Below are 13,983 nucleotides of genomic sequence, written 5' to 3'. Positions count from 1 at the left end.
ATGTAGAATGGGTAATGCGAGGACATCCATTGGGGCAACTCTAGCCCAAAAGTGCCTTCGACATGGGAATGCATGCGAGGTGGTCCAGAAGGGATGTTGGATTGGATTTGTGTGAAGTCAATGCAGAAACACTTAGTTAGTTTCCGTCTGGTGCTTTACTCTGTCGTACTTTTCATACTCGAAAAGACACTTCCACATGGGGCTTCTCATGTTGATGTTCTTGGTCAACTCCATGTATCTGTTGCGGACAGAGGCAACCTTGAGCTTCTTGCTATCCTTTCCGTTCTTGTCAAACAAAAACTCCATCTCTTCATTGTGGAAAGCAGTGTAGTCCCTTGTGAGGAAGTACTCCACTAGCGTATCGTCGTCCTGTAGAAGTTTCAAGATCTGTTCCTCAGAAAGGTTTCTGGTGGCCTCGATTAGAAGCTCTCTCTCCTCCTTACCTTCCTTGGTGTATTCACTCTTCTCCAAAACGTCCAACACCTTTTCTTTGGTAACCCACAAGCCAATGCTGGGCACAAAGATCCAGCCATTAAACTCAAAGTTATCCAAACCCTTAGGGTATGCAAATTTCAACCGGTTCTCAATCTGCTGAGGAATGAAAACTGGCACTCCACTCAACATGGAGTAGTGTAATGGTTGGAGCTGTTCAAGCGTGTAGAAATGCTTTCTTCTATCGTTGTACACCTCTGCCTCCAAGTCTCCGTCCAGCTTCTCCACAATTGGATTGTCTTTGTACTCCTGAGGAAGCTTGGCTTCGGACTTGGCAAGACCCGTAATGTCAATGTAGATACCGGAGTCGACATCAATGAATCTTCCGTCAATGTGGTTCTCCTTTTCTGAAATACCACGGTTGTGGACGTAAGTACCAATGTCAATCAAAAACTTTCCATAACCTTCGCTTGGGTCTTCAAGAACCAAGGTCTGGTTGTAGTCTCTAGACAATCTCAACAACTCCATGACAGGCATCTGCACATCAATATCGTTATCGTAAGGGAACATAAGACCGTCCCAGTACCAGGACAACAAAGGACCGTGCTCAATCCAAGAAACAAGGCCCTTCTCCTCAACGAAACGACTCCAGTTACGCAACAAACGTTCTAAAATGATGTTGGTTCTCACGGTACGTTCAGCTCTAGTCCAACCTTCCTTGTCGTACATAAGAGCATCGGTGAAGAACCTCCAGTCATAATGCCAGCCCCAATCGTTGTCCTTATTACGGTACTCCTTGATATTAAGGGTAGGCTCTCTAAAGTAGGTGAGCTCGGTCTTATCGTCGTATGGGGCACATTCACGGAGACCAGCAAGGTAGTTCTGCTCCATGAGGGAGAGGTTGCTTCTGCCCTCGTATTGTCTGATCTGGTCGTCCACGGAAGATCTGTCGTAGTGGAAAATCTCAGCATTCAAAGCCAAATCGCCCTTCTTGTTGTGGACATTGGCATAGACTCCATATGGATCATCGTCTTCAGGCAACATCTTAGGCTGAACCTTACCAAGCAACTTGTTATAAAGCTTCAAGTGGTTGACAGTGAATGTAGAACCAGCCTTCTTGATGGCCGAAGGAGTTGTTCCCAAAGCCTGGCGGATGAAACGGTCCACCAAGCCGGAGTTCTTGAGTCTTTGCGAAGGACCCTGTTTCTGGTCAACGTAAAACTCGTAAGTGCCAGAGTTCTTATTCAAAATGATAACCTTCAAAGGTTTAGCAAGGTTAGTCAAAGCATACGACTTGGCCATATACGAACGGTGGTCGTTATAGGTATTATGGTCATGTCTGCAATGGCCAAACACCACAGCGTCAGGAACCTGTTCCAAAGAGGTCCAGCCCATTCTTTCAATCTCTTCGCTGGACAATTCGTGCTTATCCTTGCAAAAGTAGCTGACGTCGGGTCTGCCCTTGATACGAGACTTGAGCAGGTTGCATGTCATTCTAGTCTGATCCACAAAGTACTTATTCATACCGGTAAGATCGATCCAGTCCGACCAATGGAACGGGTACAGCGGCATCTCCTGTTTGCCGTCATTCTGGATCAACTCGTTCAAGTAGATGGAAAGCGTAAACCTGGGATCAAACCAAAGGGTGCTATCGGAACGGCTCTTCTCTGTAGGCATGACATGCTCAAGAGGCACCTCAGCGTCCAAGTACTGAAGCTTCGAATCGGAAAGCCAGTATTTCTGGGGGTTGCCACGGACTCTCTGGAACAAAACGCCCAAACGGTTCTCAAACAGACCCTGGAGAAACTCAGGCATTTCAATCACCTGGCCAAAGTAGTTGGACGAGGAGACAATGATCAAATTCACCAACACCATGGCCGAAAGCACCGCCACGGCGGCCTTCCGGTGGGAGTTGACCTTGTTCAACACAACCTGGAGCATAGCGAGCGGAAGTAGTATGGGGAATGTGTGTGAGTGAAAAATATAAGACAAAAAGTCTTGGAAAGTCGACTAGGGTTGCTGGAAACACAAAGACGGGAAAAACACCAAAAATATCAAGAATATGCCACAAACGTGAATGTTATTGTGAGGAAGGGAGGACGGGATCACTGAAGAAAGAAAAAAAAAAAAGGGTTTGAGCCTGCAGTGGAAAATGTGACAATGAGTTCCAGGAATGACAAAAAGTGTATATATGAGGAGATGCAAAAGTTGGAAAACGGTTAAAAAAAATGGAAGGATGAAACAACCAGGCACGCGTTAAACCGAAAGATGGAAAATGAAAAACGGTGGTGGTTTGTTAAAAAAAAAAAGGGCAAACCAGTGGGCTTATAAATGACACAAGGGGAGGACTTTTTTTTTTTTAAGCCCACAACACGAAAACAGCCAAAATGTGAATTCTTTTACGGAAGTCTCCTCGCCATATGCCGTCGCGAGGCTGCCTCGCAGAAGAATGCAGTGGGGGACCAGAAGGAAGAAGGCAATGGCGTGACGTGATTGGCTGGAGCGGGCGGGATTTTGGAAGACGTGAGGAGGATCGGGATCGGCAGGGCAGGACTAAAATAAACCAAAAGGAAGGAAAATCGTTTAGGGAAGGCAGGTTCCTGAGGTGGGTTGGTGGGATGGTTGGAGGTGCAGTGCAGTTTTGGATGGAGTGGCTGGGGAGGTTGCCTGGTGCACGGGTGTGCGGCCAGCCGCTGACTGGACTGGCTGGACTGGCTGGCGTGAAACGCCAGGCAGAACAGGCAGAAACTTTTAAAAAAAGCAGTAGTTACTGGACGTTTGGTAGGGACACGCCGAAACAACCAATCATTAAAGCTTCAAACCCCCATCCTCTGGCTTGCGCCAGAGTTCGGGTGTTTTCAGCTCACACGACCACTTTCGCGATTAGGCCAAGCAAAGCACGGTGCCTGAGCATCCATAAAGGTCGTCCTGCACACAGTCCCCCATCCCAACTAACGCTCGCAACCTCCACTTCCAACAAACCTTTCAAGCCTTCCCAAAAGGACAACACCCTGTCCTGACACATTGTCTTGCATGAAGGAACAAACAATAAATAAATTCGAACGGCATTATTTGCAGCCGTGATTCGGTACTGCCAGTTACATCCGGGAAAGCTCTTTGGTGGATTGTTCAAGTCGTTTGTCGAGTGGAAGCTTGTCCAAAATGCTGTGGATCTGGCGATGCATGCAGGGCGCCAATTTTTCAATTTCCAGGACGTTTTGTTCCATCGCTTTATCGAATCGCGCAAGGTCTCTGAGCAAGTGCTGAGCCTCCTGGTCTCCTTCTTCTAGATCGCCGAGTTTGGCGAGTTCTAGTTCGTCGTAGTCTTCGCCATCAACGCCGAAGCCGGTATTTTCCACCTCGAAAAGCCCGTTGTTGAGCTTTTCCCACCGGGCATTGATGGCTGCTTGATCTTTACTTACACCTTCTGTGTCTGACTCTTTCTTGTGGGCTTGCTTTTTGAGGTACTCTTGGATAATCCGTCTTTTCTCCATGGTGGCCTCGATTCGCTGGTTCACCTGGTCTTCCAAAACCTGCTTATTCACGTCCTCTTTGGGGTTCATTGTAAGGAAATCCACCATCACCAGCTCAGGCGCGGTTTCCTTACGACGAAGCGCCACGAGGAAACTCTCGATCCACGTAATAAGCCCGGTGAAGATCTTCTTGTCGTCTTTTAGGTAAAGGTCACGAAGCATTCGCCAGAACGATTTCTCGTGTTTGTTCAAGAGGGCTTTGAAACGGTTGAAGATTTCCACCGGCGACGTGAAGTAAATACCACCTTCGTCAAGCTCCTTGAGTTCTTCCATAAGATCGTCCATGAAATGCTGGAAATCCTTGAACGCCAAGTGGATCTCGCATTGCTTCATCACCGTCATAAGCGGGTTGTAGAATATCACAAGGAACTTCTTGATGAGTTTCGTCAATTCCGGTTCTTTCCATAACTGCTTCATGAGCCGTTTGTCTCGTGAACGCACCTCCAACTGCCAGAGCTGCTGAAGCGCTACAAACGCTGCTGCATCGTCAACCTGTTTGTGATCGTCCATCAGAACGTACTTTTCATATGAAGCTGCAACCTTCTTGTACGTTTCCCAGTCTGCTGACGAGAGTTTTGGCTCGAGCTTGTTGGTTTGGAAAATTGTCAATAACAAGTTCTCGTCTTTGGCGAGACTCTCTTCTTTGATTTGGTCTGCAACTTCCACATCGTGCAGAGCAACGTACGTCCTGATTCTTTCAATGAAAGGCTTGTATTCACCCAGACTCAATGGAGCCTCCTCGAGCAACTTTGTGCGCTCCTTCAGGTAATCTTCCAAGTCCTCGTCTAGCAACATGATGAAGATCATCGAAAGTAAGTTGTTGACCTTCTTCTTTCCATCTCCTGCCGCCCAAGGCATATTCACGCTGGGCACGCTGACAAGAAGAACGTCAACCATACGCGTCATCACCTTCACGGGGTTCGTGTACTTGAGGATCCCATAACAAACGCTGTAGGGGAACATTTTATGGAACTTGAAACACTTTCTAAACCATTCACTGGAGTTGTCTTGACTGAGGAACATTTGGTAAAGAGTTGCGGCGATTTCCAACTTACACCACTCAAAGAACGTCTTGAGCAAGGGCGAAACCTCATCAAGAGATTTGGTTTGACTGAAATCTTTAAAGATCTGTGTGAGCAGCTCTGGGTTCTCCAAAAGCTCGGCCTTGAACTTCTCAAAACGTTTAGATAGTTCAAAGACAGATTTTGCGGTTTCTTCCTGGAACTCAATCTGCGTCATCAAACGGCGTTTCTCGAGTTCCATTCTCTGAGCAGAGTCCTCTTCTTGCGATGGCAGAAGCTTTTTGAAGTTACGCTTTGGATCATCAACAAATGAACGGAACACATCGCAATGGGCAATCTCTGGCTTGGCTAGAAGCGTCGCCAAGTACCCACGAAGTGCCAAACGCAACTTTTCTCTATGATACTTCTGGTCTGAAGGTTTTGTGGATTTGGATTTTGTGCTTGCAGTGCTGGAACTGTCCAGCAGCGAACGGCGCTCGCCATCTTCATCGGCATGGCCGCCGTCGTGTTTAAGCTTTCTGGGTAATTTGCTAATGTCTGTAGTCATCAAGCCAGGGTACTTCTTCTTGAGATCGGTTTCGAGTCTTTTGAAGTCCAGGTACGATTTGCTGATGAAATGGGACTTGTAAGTGTAGTCACCGTTATCACCATCTCTAAATGTCACTTGCAACACAAACAAATAGTGCAGTTTCCGTTTATGTTCAACGGGTTTCCACATCTGTGTCCATGTGCTTCTTTCAGCGCTAATATCCACATTCACCATATCCACCGCAACAATATTGATATTGATATTGTTCAGATACACCATATGGCCATAATCTTCCAAAGAATGAGTACCCTGGAACGCATCAAACGACTGTTTTGTAGCATTGGGCGCTCGACTAAGCTTATCGAGCTTACCCTTATCAGAATCCTTAAGATGGTCACTCTCCAAGTACTGAAACTCCTTCTTACTCACAATCATGGAGTTGTAGAACAAAATAAGCACCGAAGAAAGCCTCAGGTTGATCTGGTGGCGCTTGGTGATCAGCTCTTTCCGCTCAATGGAGTCAGAGATGTGTTTCTGGTTGAAACTATCCACAAACGGGTGCACTGTGTCCCTCCAGAACTCAATCTGGGCCATTTCTGGGTTACTGGCTATCAACGGGAACGTCTTCACATAGCTAAGGAAAAAGTGTCTGAGGATAGGCAAGTCTATATCCTTTGGAGGGTTGATCAGTCTAAACGGAGGACCAAGTAAAGAAGCCGAGTTCGGCACCGAGAGCCAGTGGATCTCCCGCTTAATACAGCATTCCAATAGCGCTTTCCTCAAAAAGTGTTCCTGGGTCGGGCTAAAAGAGTCGATAAACTCCAAGTTGGACATTTCGGAAAGTGGCTAGGTATCAACTTTTCAAAACCCAGAAACCTGAAAGATGAATCTGGGGTGCAGGGGCGCAAGCAAAGGTTACAGCAACACTAGGCGGTTAAACACAGTGGTCCTGGATTGGCTGGAAAGTGGAAAGTGGAAAGTAAGGTTTAGGGTTTGGGGTGTTTTCCAGGCTTGCTTTCGTGGTGGAGTTGCCAAGAAGAGACGGTGTTTTGTGGGATCTTTGTTGCGTGGTGGAAGGACCTGTGAGGTGACTGCAACGTTGCAGTGGGGGCAGGTAGTAAGGAAATATGGTTTTCTGTGGATTTGATGATGGTGATGGTGATGTTGATGTGTTTTTTTTTTTTCTATTCTATCTTCTATAAGGTATGATCTATGGTAACTGCAGTTGGTGATGGACACCAGTAATGCGTAGGAAGGCTAACTGGAAGTCTAACTGGCCCAGTAACAGAATATAACTGCAACGAAAAACACAAAAAAAATATGAAATATCATCTTCTTCAGAACCTCCCGTATTTAAGTAAACCCTTCCCCAAGCCTCCTCCTTGGGCGGCCTGTTGCTGTCTTTCGGGACTCCATCCCAAGTGGTATACAGCGTCTGTCGGCCACCAGAGGGGCACAACCAAAGGGGCTTTAAAATCATGGCGAAGCAGCGAACCATCTACGAGCAGCAGGCTTAACTACTGGCAGACCGTTGCTTCCTGAAAACGGACTGCCGTCAGCCTCTTGGGGCTGGATCTGGTGGGGGTTGGGTCAGAATGGCTGCGAAATCATGGCTTAGGAAGCAAGTTTTGACAGAAGAAGGGTATGTTATGTCTAGGAAAGTTGGAGGGTGGTGGAGGGATAGAGTCGTTGGAGGGTGGTTTGGGGTTTGAAGTTGGAGTTGGAGTTTGGGGTTGGATGTTGCAGGCTGATTTGGATGAGGGAGGTAAAGAGCCTTAGGATGTATAAGTAAAGACTACGAGATATAATAAATGTGGTTTTTTGTCTTCAATTATTACCTTTTTTTATCTTTAAGCTTTCCCAAAACCTTCGTTATTTGGAAGGTTGCTGTTCGTTTTAGGATGCATGGATTATTCGTTAATTTATGCCACTGGAAGCTTAGACAAAGCGGCAACTGGGAAAGTGTGCCACATGGAAGTGGTCTCTTGTTGCTCCCCCAATGTTCCCAAAGAGGCTTACGGGATATAGAAGGGCCTAGTCTGGTTAAGGAGCACTCCACTTGGGGAATGGTGGGAAGTGGAATGAACCAGAGGAGCAGAAGGTTCAGGCAAGAGATCAGTTGAGGAAGTAGTCAGGGTTCTAAACGATGAGAACCAGCAGTTAGAAGAATAAAAAGGTTGAAACAATATTAGACATTGCCTTGATAAAAGCAACCGAGGAATACTCTCTACCCATAGTTTGGTTCCATGTTTGGCTGCAAATGGTCACTAGAAGTCCCGGTAAATGACACTTCCCGTTGCTTTTAACCAAATACAACGATGAATTGGTCACCAGGAATACAAGAGGTACTTCAATCATTTAGTCGTTTTTCTGCTTTAAACCGAGTTTAGTACCAAATAGAGCCCTTGTTCCCTAGCCTCAGTAGCCTCTGAGCCTCTGTCTCCTCTCCAACCAGCCACCACCCACCGAGAAACCCCCAGAACCTCCTTTCCCTACCACTACAAATATTCTCCAAGTACCACCTGAATCCTCTAAAACCACCAAAAACCACCAACCCATCCTTCCCTTCGCCTTCCACTCCCTTCTGTCTCTCCCAGCCCTTGGTGGTTTTTCGCAGCCATTCAGTACATGCCCTAGTTAACCCCCATCCATAAAGCCCCCATTCCTTTGGCCACACACCCCCAAAAAATGCATAAAAAATAAAAATTCCCATTCCTTGCCTACCCAGAATACCTATACATTGCCTTTTTTTCCAAAATCTACAGTCACTATGGCGACTGGTACCCCCCTCTGTCCCATCCCACCACATCACGTGCCAGACCGGGTCCTAAATTTTTCTCTTGAGATGCGCTTCCCTCATCTCATCACCTTCTTCGTTTCTTTACATATTCAGAATGGGTACCCAGAAAAAGGAAAAACAAAGAAGAGTCCGTGAGGGTGACACCCGTGATGGCAACCTTCGTGTTAAGGGCGAAAACTTTTACAAGGATGCCAAAAAAGTCAGACACTTGCTGATGTACAAGACAGGCAGAGCGGTGAGAAACGCCAAGGGTGAAATCATCAAGGCTGCTGCTCTCCAGTCGACTGACCTTCCAAATGCTCGTGTGGATCCAAATAAGAAGTGGTTTGGTAACACCCGTGTGATTGCTCAGGACGCTTTGACTCATTTCAGAGAGGCTATGGGTGATAAGAAGCACGATACGTACTCTGTGCTTTTGAAGAGAAACAAGTTGCCCATGTCTCTTTTGGATGAAAAGGACCAGACTGACTCTCCTACGGCTAGAATACTCGAGACTGAGTCGTACGAGCACGCTTTTGGTCCTAAGCAGCAGAGAAAGAAGCCTAGAAGCCAGGCTGCTTCTTCTTTGGAAGAATTGGCTGAGCTTACGGAAAACGACTCGAAAGCTTACCAGGAGAAGCAGGAACTCGACGCCACCTTGGGTCTTATGGGTGGCTCGTTCTTGGATTCGGAAGATTACACACAAACTGCCAAGGAGGCTATTTTCCATAAAGGTCAGTCCAAGAGAATTTGGAATGAGCTTTATAAGGTTATTGATTCTTCCGATGTGGTGATCCATGTTTTGGATGCGAGAAACCCCTTGGGAACTCGCTGTGAGAGCGTGGAGAAGTACATCAGAGAAGAGTGTGCCCACAAACACTTGATTTACGTTTTGAACAAGTGTGATCTCGTGCCCACTTGGGTAGCGGTATGTATTTTTGTTTCCCATTTGTTGGTGTCGGTTGCAAACGCAATTCTCTCTTCTATCCCAAAGCCTTTTGTCAGGGTGAACGTCTCGATTAATTTCGGCCTTACTACACATTTGCCTGTTACGTCTTTGGAAGATCAATGCTACCCGCCCGCAGGCCCTTGTTTCAAGGTGCTGTGGCCGTTTTGGCCATGGCTTTGTCTGCACTGTCGATAGTTTTTATTGACGCTATAGGGTAGATTTCGGAATCTTCTTGAGTTGGACTTGCTTGGAGCTGGTCTCCCTACATAAGCTTGTCCGTAGTATAGAATCCGACACTTCTTTTCCTCTCTTGCAATTGCAACCGATTACTCCTATTTCAACTGTTTACTAACAACCAGGCTGCTTGGGTTAAGCATTTGTCCAAATCTTATCCAACATTGGCATTCCACGCATCGATTAAGAACTCTTTCGGTAAAGGTTCTTTGATCCAGTTGTTGCGTCAATTCTCTACTTTGCATTCGGACCGTAAGCAGGTTTCTGTCGGTTTCATCGGTTACCCTAACACCGGTAAGTCTTCTATCATCAACACCTTGCGCCAGAAGAAAGTGTGCCAGGTTGCACCTATTCCCGGCGAGACCAAGGTTTGGCAGTACATTACCTTGATGAAGAGAATCTTCTTGATCGATTGTCCGGGTATTGTGCCACCAAGCAATAGAGACACAGAGTCGGATATCTTGTTTAGAGGTGTGGTGAGAGTGGAGCACGTTTCTAACCCAGAACAGTACATTCCTGATATGCTTGAAAAGTGTGAAAGAAAGCACTTGGAGAGAACTTATGAGATCAAGGGCTGGGCCAATTACGAAGAAGACCCATCTCTTCTAGAGAGGGCTAGTAACGAGTTCATTGAGCTTATCGCCAGAAAACAAGGTAGATTGTTGAAGGGTGGTGAACCAGATGAGAGTGCCGTTGCTAAGCAGGTGTTGAATGACTTCAACAGAGGTAAGATTCCTTGGTTTGTTCAACCACCTAAGGATGAAGAGGTCAGAACCGGTGAGGACAAGAAGGCTGACTTTAAGAGAAAGAGAGCAGAAAGAGAGCTCGAGAAGGAGGCCCAAGAATCTGCCAAGAGACTCAAACTAGACGAGGAAGAGGGAGAAGAAGAAGAACAGGCTGAAGAGGACGAGGAGGCCGAGGAGGACGCTTCAGAGGAGAAAGAGGTCTCTGAAGAGGCCGAAGACAAGGAATAGTTTTATTTTATTTTCTGTACATTAGATCTATACGTGCATGTCATCTGGAAGGGTTGATTTACATAAACATTACAGGTTATCTATCGATTGGATATCTACCACTGTTTAGCTGTTGTCGTAGACTTATCATCTTGGGAGGCCTCGATTGCGTCTCCAAGGCCAAAGAGATAGCCCTTGTACTTCTCAAAGACGGAGAAGTCTCCGCCTAACTGTCTGAAAAGCTCTTTGAAACACTCCATTAACAAGTATGCATGGAGTGTGGATGTCATTTGCTGATGCTGATGACCGGCAAACTGGCCAGCTGAGGTAGAAGCAAAGTATTGACGAATGAGTGGTGAAATAGGGAGAAGATGCAATTCTTCGGCAAGGTACTCGACAGAGGGTTTGTTGTTTCCTGTAAGACCCTTCTTGATGTCGCCAGCTGCACCTGCCGAGGTAGAATTACTGAGTCCACCAATATCGTTATTTGCATTAGAGTTACCGCCAGCTTTTCCACCGCCATTACCACCACCACTCAAAAGCTGATTACCAATGTGCTTCAAGTCGAAGAAGTTAGGGAAGTATTTCGTGCACCACCAGAAGAACTCCTTCTCGTCATGAGGCAAGATATCGTTGGTCAAAAGAGACACCAAGAAGCCCAAGTCGTAGCCGGAATGGTAGCTCAACCAGTTGATGGATGGATCTAAGAGGAGCCCGCTCTCGATCATAAGCTCGGCGAATGCAAAGTGAGAGATGCCTTGGCTCATGTGCATCGAGAAGTTTATCTGGGACGTCTGCGACAACATGAACAAGTGCTCTTCGTTGAACATCTCCTGTGTGAGGTCGTAGGCAAAGTTAAACTGCCAAATGACCAGGTTACTGATCTTGTCGTCTTGCATTTTAACAGCACAGAGTGACAACTGGATGAGGTTCAAAATGTCCAGGTTCGATCTCAAGCACTGGAAATGGTAGTCGGCAGACAGTTTAAACGTGCCCAACGGCCTGGCAACGATACCAGGAATCTCTTGGTGGATGGAAATGAACACTTTCGACGTCTTATCATCAATAAAGTTACGAAGGTTGTTGAACTCGTACTCCAAGTTGAAGTTCCACACGTCCTTGATTATAGGCACCTGCTGGGGCTGCTGAGCCTGGCCCTGTGATAGTTGAGGCTGTTGCTGAGGCTGCTGTTGTATATGTTGCTGGTTAGAGAACATTCTCTGTGGCTGTTGCTGTTGTTGTTGTTGCTGTTGCAACTGCTGTAACTGCATCTGTAAGAGAGGATTCACCTTCTGGTTGACATTCACATTACCAGATCCGGGCGTGCCCATGGATGGGTTCTGGTTACCGTTCAAAGCAGCCAAAAGCGGATTGGTAGACGCTCCTCCTTGCAGCAGCTGTTGTTGTTGCTGTTGTTGAAGATGCTGGTTAAGCAACTGCTGCCTCTGCTGTTGGAGCTGCTGCTGCTGTTGCATCAGCATTTGGGGCAATTGTGGGGACTGCCCACTCTGGTTGTTGGCTTGCTGCAGATACTGCTGCTGGAGATGATGAAGGTGTGGATTTACGTTCATCAAGGGGGTTGAATATGGTAATGTAAGGGTACGCTTTTGAGGTTTGGTGGAAGTCGCACTGGCTGAAAATGTGCGATAGTTGTAGATGTGTTGAGCTGCGCACGTCCAGGGTATAGGGTTGTCGGTTGTCCAGAAAGGACTGGGAAGAGTAATACATTATGAATATCTAGGGAGGAGGGGGGTGGCCCCTGCCTGGTAGTATTTTGCTTCTTTCATTTCTTTCTTTTTTTTTTTTTTTTGTCGTGAATCTCGTCTTGACTATAGCTGCTCTCTGTAGGATGTAGGAGGTCCTTCTCTGAAAGCACCGCCATCCTGCTGTAAGAAATTGTGGTCTCCGACCTTACGAGGCTTGATCAAATGCTGGAGGAAGAATGCAATGGCACAGACCAACGCAATGACAGCCACAATAATGTAGATGATACCAAGCGTCAAGTTACGACCACCAAGAACCGAACTGGTGGTAAGAACAATCGACTTTGATCCGCCAAAGATAGAAACTGGGTAGTTCAAGCCAATGGACATCTCGTACGTGCCCGAGCTGAACTTCTCGGTGGTGTTCTTGGAGTACAACTTCATGAACTCAGGCAAACCAGCAGTTCTCATCCAGTTGTGTAAGTGCTCCCACTCGTGCAAATTAGGCACATTAGTTTCATTATATCCGTCTGGGAACATCTTGGCCCAGTTTGGCGGAGGCACAATGTCCTTATAGTCGTACTTGGTCTTCTTGAACTTATGATCCTTATCGGATTTCCAGGTGATATCCTTCTCCGACAAGTGGTACGTTTCGTTATCACTGCCACTCTTAGAATTAAGCAACACAGGGCTGGAAAACGTATCGTTAAAGTACGAATTGGCTATAAGGCCACAAGGGTACACGGCCTTTTCGTCGTCGCCCACCTTCTTCTGCTTCAATGGATCACAATGAGAGTCCAAATCGCCTGGCAGCACGGCATCGCCACGTAATTGCTTCACGTCATACGATTCCACATACTTTCTATGGTTCTGGTAGAAATTCGTAAGCTTATAGAAAAGGTAGATTGGCGGATCCAAGTCTTTGGGCAAGTTAAACTGAATCACGCATGTTTGCGTATCGTCACCCTGGGCATCCCTACCCGTTTCAAGCTTCCATTTAAAATCTGGCCCATCCCCAGTACCCTGAAAGTGGTGGCCCGTATACTTGCCAGGAATCGACAGGAACGAGCTGGTGGCCTCGTCTCCACATTTCGAGTAGTTCACCTCAAGCTTCTGCACGTTATACGTGGTATAAATGATAGCAATGCCCAACGGAGTAAATATAATGGCTAGCAAAAACAAAAACGGAATCACCGTCTTGGGTGTAAGAATAGGCTGCCATGCCTTCAACCTCTGCTGACGAAACGCCGTATTAGGAGGTTTCCTCAGTTTGTGGACTTGAGAAACCGACTCCGAGTCGGGAAGGTCATCGTCGTCGTCTTCACTGTGTTTTCTTCTTCTCAAGAAGTTCATTATGGGAGGATGTGTTGGTTGAGGAAGAGAAGGCTGTGGGAAACAGGTAGGTGTATTTTCGCGGATGTGTAGGTTTAGTGTATTTGTGTGATTCTGGCAGAAAGATGCGAAATCGGAGGCTGGGGTGGGAGAGTAAGAGGAGGGAGGGAAGGGAGGATGGTTGAAAAAAAAATAGAAAAAGTGGTGGTTTAAGGGAATTGAAGGTAGTGGGGGATTGAGGGGTGGGGGTTGTTCGGTTGGGCGAGTTTGGGGGAGGTTTGGGGGATTTTTGGGGGAATTGGTGGAGGATGTTTATGGTGGTTGGTTGGTGAGGTGGGTTTTTTGCAACCAGTGGGGACGCTAGAGGGACGCCAGAGGGAGGGAGGGAAGAGGGAGGGAAGGGAGTCGTAGATGGAAAAAAAAAGGAGAAAGTGCCTAAGTGAATGAAGTTAAGTAATTATGGCTACTTCAATTTTTTTGTTTTCTTGGGTGCTTGTTTGGTCTGATGGTTGGTTGG

At 46.8% G+C, this 13,983-nt stretch overlaps 5 protein-coding genes across 5 annotated transcripts; 1 reads left to right on the top strand and 4 right to left on the bottom strand. All coding sequences in view use genetic code 12, as the record gives it.

Moving 5' to 3' along the window:
* Positions 1-132: 132 nt before the first annotated feature.
* MNN4-4 (Mnn4-4p) lies at positions 133-2,373 on the bottom strand (the record flags this gene model as incomplete). The annotated part of the gene is made up of 1 exon (XM_025484861.1): positions 133-2,373. The coding sequence occupies one exon, from the start codon at positions 2,371-2,373 to the stop codon at positions 133-135; it is 2,241 nt and encodes a 746-aa protein (XP_025339792.1).
* Positions 2,374-3,530: 1,157 nt separating this feature from the next.
* Positions 3,531-6,350, bottom strand: CXQ85_001141 (uncharacterized protein; the record flags this gene model as incomplete). The annotated part of the gene is made up of 1 exon (XM_025484860.1): positions 3,531-6,350. One exon carries the CDS (start codon positions 6,348-6,350, stop codon positions 3,531-3,533), a length of 2,820 nt encoding a protein of 939 aa, XP_025339791.1.
* A 2,060-nt stretch (positions 6,351-8,410) lies between these two features.
* NOG2 (putative GTPase) lies at positions 8,411-10,452 on the top strand (the record flags this gene model as incomplete). The annotated part of the gene is made up of 2 exons (XM_025484859.1): positions 8,411-9,394; positions 9,604-10,452. 2 exons carry the CDS (start codon positions 8,411-8,413, stop codon positions 10,450-10,452), a joined length of 1,833 nt encoding a protein of 610 aa, XP_025339790.1.
* A 95-nt stretch (positions 10,453-10,547) lies between these two features.
* Positions 10,548-11,912, bottom strand: POP2 (CCR4-NOT core DEDD family RNase subunit; the record flags this gene model as incomplete). Its single annotated transcript, XM_025484858.1, has 1 exon — positions 10,548-11,912. The coding sequence occupies one exon, from the start codon at positions 11,910-11,912 to the stop codon at positions 10,548-10,550; it is 1,365 nt and encodes a 454-aa protein (XP_025339789.1).
* Positions 11,913-12,260: 348 nt separating this feature from the next.
* Positions 12,261-13,487, bottom strand: CDC50 (aminophospholipid translocase regulatory protein; the record flags this gene model as incomplete). Its single annotated transcript, XM_025484857.1, has 1 exon — positions 12,261-13,487. One exon carries the CDS (start codon positions 13,485-13,487, stop codon positions 12,261-12,263), a length of 1,227 nt encoding a protein of 408 aa, XP_025339788.1.
* Positions 13,488-13,983: the final 496 nt, after the last annotated feature.

This window comes from Candidozyma haemuli, assembly GCF_002926055.2.
Source record: "Candidozyma haemuli strain B11899 chromosome Unknown B_2014730914, whole genome shotgun sequence".
NCBI classification, from domain to species: Eukaryota; Fungi; Ascomycota; class Pichiomycetes; order Serinales; family Metschnikowiaceae; genus Candidozyma; species Candidozyma haemuli.
Note: the sequence above shows the minus strand (reverse complement) of the source record. Positions and strands in the feature narration are given on the sequence as shown.